The 7,598-nt window shown below is 44.8% G+C and overlaps 1 protein-coding gene across 1 annotated transcript in view; it reads left to right on the top strand.

Moving 5' to 3' along the window:
- Positions 1–510: 510 nt before the first annotated feature.
- Positions 511–7,598, top strand: part of CYP27B1 (cytochrome P450 family 27 subfamily B member 1) — a 33,551-nt gene continuing 26,463 nt past the window's right edge. Inside the window, exon 1 of the mRNA XM_086965661.1 lies at positions 511–730. Within this exon, the coding sequence (XP_086821787.1) occupies positions 539–730 (192 nt within the window). The 5' untranslated portion in view covers positions 511–538. The remainder of the gene's footprint in view (positions 731–7,598) is intronic.

The following is a 7,598-nucleotide window of genomic DNA, read 5'->3' as shown; positions in this document are numbered from 1 at the left end:
TGCTCAGTAAAGCGCTCTCATGCAATTGGACAACGTTTGCGCTATTTATCACTGCAAAACAATTAATATATATATATATATACACACATCAACCAGTTCCGGGACGTCTATTTCCACAGCGGGACCTCCCAGGTACGGATCTCCCCGCGCAAAAAGATATAGCTGACTCCAATAGGTCTTTGGTTGCAGTGATTTATTTATTTCATTTCGTTAAATCTCTGGTATAGCTCAGCTTCTGTCCGCAGGTCACTGTCAGGCTCAGCCCACGTGGAGCCCAGTTCTCTGAGCACGCTTCCACCACTAGGTCCATGGTCACGCCCACCCAGGCTGTCATTGGCTCGCCACAGCCCGTCCCTTGTCAGAGCACCGGGCGCTCATAGGCGGACTTTTCCGAGGGTGTGCGGGGGGTGTGGACGCTTCAGAGAGTGGTGCCAGCCTACTGTCTATTGTGAGAGACAGCATTGTTATAAATACGGCCAGCGGAGGCTGCCAAAATGCTGCTGGCAACCTGTACCTGGCTCCCACCTGGGCGACAATCATGGCTCAGTCCCTCAAGGCGTCCTTCTTTCTCAGGGGCTTCCCTGAGCTCTGGACCGAGTCCTTCCTCCGGGGCACCGAGAAGGTCATCAAAAGGCACAAGTCCCTGGCAGATGTGCCAGGACCCTCCACACTCAGCTTCATCACTGATCTCTTCTGCAAGAAGGGGCTGTCGAGGCTGCACGAACTGCAGGTAAGACGCGGCGCTGCATGCCAGCCGGTCAGATAGCTCAGTGGGTTACATCAACTGCTGCCGAAAGATCTGTTCCAGAGATCCGAAGTGAACTTGCGCTATGCCGATTGTGAATAACTCACCTGATTTTAAGTCTCTCTTAGTATTCTGGCTCCACTTATCCGCATTTATAAAGGAACACGCAAAAGCTACACGTCCCACAAAATAAACAAAACAGAAGTGAAGGGCTATCCGATACCCTATGAAATAGGTAAATGTATACGCGGTGGGCATCATGCATCTCACAGGTTCAGAGTCTGGCATGACAAGTTGGCATTACATCCCCTAAATTCGATACCAAGGTCAATGCTGGTTTGACCAATGCCAACCAGATCTGTAGTTTAAAGCACAGTTAGACAATATGATTTTGGGTGAGTGACATGAGATATCACTTCAAAACCATCACAACTCCTGTCAGAGGGGGCCGCCTCTGAGGGGTGAGAAGTAAACACGGGTGTTGTACTTAGTTTAGTGAAAACTCGCTGCACTTATCACCAATGGGCGCATCTGTGCGCCTTACTGCTACCGAGAAGACAGCCTTGTGCAAAATACTTATTCACAGAGTTTGTTTCTTGGACTGAATGTTTTTCACGTGCATAAAATACCAAAAGCACTGGTTCTGTAAGGCACCATAAAGTAACTGTAACGCAGCATAATTGGCTGTGAAGAAAGAAATCTAAAATCAGATTCAGTGTAGAAATAAATCTAAAATCAGATTCTGTGAAGGAAGACATCTAAAATCAGATTCAGAGAAGGAAGACATCTAAAATCAGATTCTGTGTAGAAAAACATATAAAATCAGTTAATACAAAATTAAATGTATCTTGTTCCACCTTTGGGTTCTGGAGCGGACAATGTGTGCAATCTGAGAAACACATTTGGTGAAAAATGCACAGCTTTGTAGAAAGCTCAGCTGCCTGGCCCACTTTCTTATTATTGGAGCAGGCGCCACACTACAGCAGTTCAATAAATAGTCGAGTCAAGTCAAAGAGAGCTTTATTTCGGCAGTACGGTCATAAAAGCGCATAAAATATTCCAAATACATTTAATGCAAAAATTATACTAAAATATCATCTTAAAACCAAGAGTGCACATACAGATTGTGCAAGGTTTTCTGTTTCAGCATTAACTGCACTCCCTCTTGCAAATCCTCAAAAATAATGCAGGCGATATTCAACAATGGATATGTATTTTACATCGTTCAATAAATATAATGACCACTTATATGAAGCACACACCACAGACTGGAATGGGTCCAGGCAGCTAAAGCCATGGGTGTTGCTATCACCCACTTCAGAATCTTCCTCGGATGGATGGAAGTCTGAGTTGTCCCTGCTAGTGTTTGAGCCTAGGACGCGAAGGTCTGTGGGTGGACACTGAACAAATTACCAGCATTGTAGGAATACATATAAAGCAAAGATGGGATTCCTTGCCAGGGGAGCCAGCTTCCCCATTGTAAGCCACTTCTGCTGAGAATACCTGGCTAATGTTCTACATGTAGAGAATGCATTATCTAGACAAGATGCAACCACTTCTTGAGTCCTTCATGGATATGCCAAGGGACACACCAGATTCCCTGAAAACTGGATGCTCAAACTTTAGGTAGGGCTACCATGGAGCCCCTGACAGATACAAAGTGTTGGGATAAACTGTCCACACAACTTTTAAGGGACATCAACTTTGGAAGCTCAGTTAAGAGCAGCTCTCTTCTTGTCACTGTCCACAACTTCTAGCTGAATATCAGTGTCTCCATCTTACTGCTGCGCATCACAGGCCGCAGCCGTTCACTGTGCATCACAGGCTGCAACTTTTAGGGGTGGACGGAATATGCGGAATCGCGTTATACAAAGCTCCGAAATGGTAAAAAATTTCTGCGAGCACGCAAAAGTTCTACGAACACTCCGAATTGCTTGTTCCGTCCGTTCGCAATGCTTTTATCCTGTTTGCGAATGCTGTTTGCGTGCTTGAGGAGAAATATCTCGCAAACAGGCATTTTGAAATTTTTGACAATTCCCCATTCTCCGCGGAACACGAAATTACGCAAATTCCACGAGCGGGACGGAATTTACCACCCACGCCTGCTTCTCACTACGCATCACAGGCCGCAACTTGCAGCTGAATTTCACGGTCTGCATCCTATTGATACGCATCACAGGTCACAACCTCCAGCTGCATGTCACAGCCCATAGCTTATTAATGCATCTCACAGTCCACAGCTTATTAATGCATCTACCAGTTCACAGCTTATAACTGGATGTCACAGTCCGCAGTTTACAGCAGTTTATCACTCTCTACAACTGACCGCTCCACATCCCAATCTCTAGTCTACAGCTTAGCCACACAAAGTCCACCATTTTGGCTGCCCGGCGCAGTCCGCTTCTTACAGCTGCACATGTGGGTTTTTAGCTGCATATCTCAGTCCACAGATCTGATCTGTGCATTGAGGTTGTAACTGCACCCAGCTCATGACTGAGCATGTCCATCTACAGCTCAAGGCTGCACATGTCCATCTACAGCTCATGGCTACACATGTCCATCTACAGCTCAAGGCTACACATGTCCATCTACAGCTCAAGGCTACACATGTCCACCTACAGCTCATGGCTACACATGTCCATCTACAGCTCATGGCTACACATGTCCATCTACAGCTCATGACTGAACATGTCCATCTACAGCTCATGGCTACACATGTCCACCTACAGCTCATGGCTACACATGTCCAACTACAGCTCATGGCTGAACATGTCCATCTACAGCTCATGGCTACACATGTCCATCTACAGCTCATGGCTGAACATGTCCATCTACAGCTCATGGCTACACATGTCCATCTACAGCTCATGGCTTCATATGTCCATCTACAGCTCGTTGCCGCACATTACATTTTGCAGATGTAATTGCACATTTCAGTCGACATGTTGTATATGCACATCACCCTCATTTAAAAGGATAGACCGAAGCCCACAACTTGCAGCTGAATATAACAGCCCACACGTTGGCTTAGCTAAACACCAATGCAAAGCTTAGCGCCGCACGCCATTGATTGCAGGTTCCAGTAGGGTTTATAGCTGCATGTCAAAGTCTATAGCTTGTGATTTCACATCATCTACATCTTAGTTATGCACCACTCCACAGCTGATGATTACACATAACAGCCTGCAGTTGCACATATGATGCACAGCTGCATATCTCAGTCCACACCTTTTAGCATTGCATTGCATTGCATTGAGTTTATTTTTATTTTTCATTTAAGCAGTCATCACAGCTACATCTCCAAGGCATGCTTGTCAAGACAAAGCAACAATTTCGAATTCAGGTTTCCAAAAGAAGACACATGACTAAACTATACATTAAAAGTACAGTTGTGAGGTAGAGCTGAACAGATTCCGTAGTGTGCGTCAACATTTTGCAGCAGATGAACATGTATGTCATAATATTTCAGGCATTGACCAAATATGTCACTGTGGCAGTACACAGGAAATTTCCCAGAAGTATGCACATTATACATTTGCTAGAGTGGATACCTGCATGTAATTTATGGTTATACATCACAGCCTACAGCTCATGGCTGCGTATTATGGGGCTTGCTGGGAAGGGGAAGCCTGATCCTGGGGTGGCCCATAAGAAACTTCTTCCAATGACGCGGCCTCAAAGAGCCAGAAAATACCCGCAAAAAGAGCCCAAAGCCCCACAATTGATGGACGTATGTATGACATTGTTGTGAATTCCGTCCATCAATTGTTTTTTTTGCATTTTTCACCCCAGGTGGGACGGGTATGCCCAGACGTGGGTCTCCATGCCACTGGAGGCAAGCTATCCTGCCTGATGAGGGCTGAAAGCCCGAAACCGGTCCTAGGATGCTTGTTTCCAGTCCAGAGAGGACCTGGCCTGGCAGTTCGGGCTGAAGTGTTCCCATTGGGCGCAGGGTCAAGACTGATTTGCATATGGCTGGGTCCAAACTGGAATGGCATGGTGCACAAAAAAACAATGGATTTAGGCTCAGATCTCTGTAATGGGGGAATGTATAACATTGTTCTGTAGTCTGTCCATCAATTGTTCTTTTTGCAAAGAGAGCCTGACACACAGGAAGGAGGGGGCAGGCGATTGGTCAGATAGGGGTCAGCAGCAGGCGGTCAAGGCACTTGCAGCCTGGGTCAGGCCTAGTGGCCACCGACTCAAATTACCGGTAGCAAGGGTATCCAGGGGCAGCAAGTGCTAGACACCAAAGGAAGGAGGATGTCACACAGGGGGTTGTGCTCGTAGTGCTGCAAGGAGTTTCTAGAATAACACATCAGAGTGTGATAATTATATAGATGCGATGCAGTGTTGAAATCATGGAGTGTACAAATGACCATGGAAAAGCGATATTTAGGTTTCATGCTTTCAAATCAACTGCAGCCTTTATGCACCAGCTAAGACTCTGATTCTGATTACCCAATAGAGGGTGTGTGGGTGGGGTAGCTAAGGTGCACGAAGATGGCTGCGGTGGGTCACTCACATATCTGGGAGGGGTTATAGTTAGCAGCATGTATGTGCACATTTCACTCTACAATTCATAGCTTAACATCACATTCCAGTTTCTTACTGTTGATGACAGTTGCCAGCATGCAGCTGAACATCCCAGTGTACAGGGTGGCTGCACACCATGCACAGCTTATAGTCGCACACCACAGTCTGTAGGTTACAGGAGCACATGCAGTTTAAAGGGCTTCTCATAGTCTACAGTTTGTCACATCACCTCACAGTCTACAACATTACTGCACACCTCTCTAGACTGCAGCTTGTGGGGGTCTCCATTTCTATACCATGCATTCTCTCCTTAGTTTTATGTCCCCTGCTGCTCAGCCAGTGTGAGTGTGAGGTAACAGAATGCTGATGTGTGCCTGGACGAGTCAATGTCAGTTGGGGTGCATAGGCTGAGCAGCAAGGATGCTGCTACCGGTGGAGGTTTCCTGCTTCTTTCTTAACATCTTCTACTTGTAACCATATGGCTCTTATCCTAAGGAATAAACCATCCGGTTATCACCTATAATATTGGCTACCCTGCTTTTTCATTTACCACAGAGCTTGTATCTGCGCATCTTATGTTACAGGTCACACATTAAGATATAAGCCTCTGTCTATAGTGGCACTGTGGGTGAAAAACAATGGCTAGGAATGCCACCCAGACATCTTTGGATATAGGCCTCTGTCTATAGTGGCACTGTGGGTGAAAAACAATGGCTAGGAATGCCACCCAGACATCTTTGGATATAGGCCTCTGTCTATAGTGGCACTGTGGGTGAAAAACAATGGCTAGGAATGCCACCCAGACATCTTTGGATATAGGCCTCTGTCTAGAGTGGCACTGTGGGTGAAAACATAATGGCAAGGAATGTTACCAAGACATCTTTGGAAATAGGCGTCTGTCTAGAGGGGCATTGTGGGTGAAAAACAATGGCTAGGAATGCTACCAGACATCTTTGGATATAGGCGTCTTTCTAGAGTGGCACTGTGGGTGAAAAACATTAGCTTGGAATGTTACCCAGAGGTACTGGCGGTGGTTAACCTATTTGCAAGGATTCCTCTCATCATCTTTCGTGTGTCAAATCACAATAGTGCCTTCTACTCATTAACATGCAAGGCAGCATTGTGAGTGCTTGATAACAGAGTATGATTTGGTATGACGTTCCGTATTAAACCTGACATTTACACATGCCTTTTATATTGGCAAGTTTGAAGACATCCGGATTTTAATTGTATGTTATTTACTAATACAATTAACAGAAACTAGGTTTTGGAGGGTTGCTGTAGATAGCTCAGGGGCCTAATGCAGCTTCTACAGAAACGTGTTGGTAACAATGTGTCCCAGTAAGCTCTATTAACTCTTTCATCCTTCTGAGGGCAACACAATGAATAATATGGCTGTTGTAAAAATATATTTCAACCTACCATCAATACCCTTTGAATACTGCAGCAATCATCAAATGGTTGTAGTGTAAGCTAATGTTTCCACAAAAATATGGTTAAGTAAACTGGCTGCCGTTCCCTGATCCCAAATTTCATGGCCCTCCAATAACCGCCCACAAAGCTAGGTTTGTTTAACTGGGTTATTTTTTGTAAAGTTGTTCATCACTGCTGTATAAAAACTGGTGCTGAAACTAGAAAGGTTTTTATATCTGTTTTGAGATTTGGATGATGTAGGCCTACGTGGAACCGCCAATTTCTTCAATATCCATTAAAAATCCTAAATTTACATTAAATGAAAAGCTAGCATCTTGCCAAAACTTTTAGGGCCACATGTATCAATATTGGAAATAGCGATGACCTAATTGCGATTTTCTGCGATTCACAATTACATAAATCATTATTCCTAATGTATGAAACTCCACAAGTTTCATTTAGCGGTTCATAGTGGGTCCCACATCAACCTACCTCATGAATATTAATGAAGTAGGTTGCAATTTGCGACCCATTGGGAATCACTAAAATCACGGGGATGGTGGATAGCTGTGGTCAACAGACCACCCTGTCCTTGATTGCTTTTAAATGAAGCAATCCTTTTTTTTTTTCAAATGCAGCCCTTTTTCTTTATGGGAAAAGGGATTGCATTAAAAAAAAAATGAATTTTCTTTTAATTTTTTAAGGGCAGGCAGTGGTACGTGCGACCACTGCCTGCTCTTAAAAAACATTTACGCTACCATTCCCAAAACCACTTCCCATTTGCAAATGGGTTACCACTTACTTGAAGTAGGTGGTAAAATGCGGTTGTTTTGTGACCGCATTTCGGTCACAAAACATTCCTACATTCTGCTGCGATTTGGTATTAGGAAGGGACGGCCTGAAC

Source organism: Lissotriton vulgaris, chromosome 1_1 (genome assembly GCF_964263255.1).
Source record: "Lissotriton vulgaris chromosome 1_1, aLisVul1.2, whole genome shotgun sequence".
Lineage (NCBI taxonomy): Eukaryota > Metazoa > Chordata > Amphibia > Caudata > Salamandridae > Lissotriton > Lissotriton vulgaris.
Note: the sequence above shows the minus strand (reverse complement) of the source record. Positions and strands in the feature narration are given on the sequence as shown.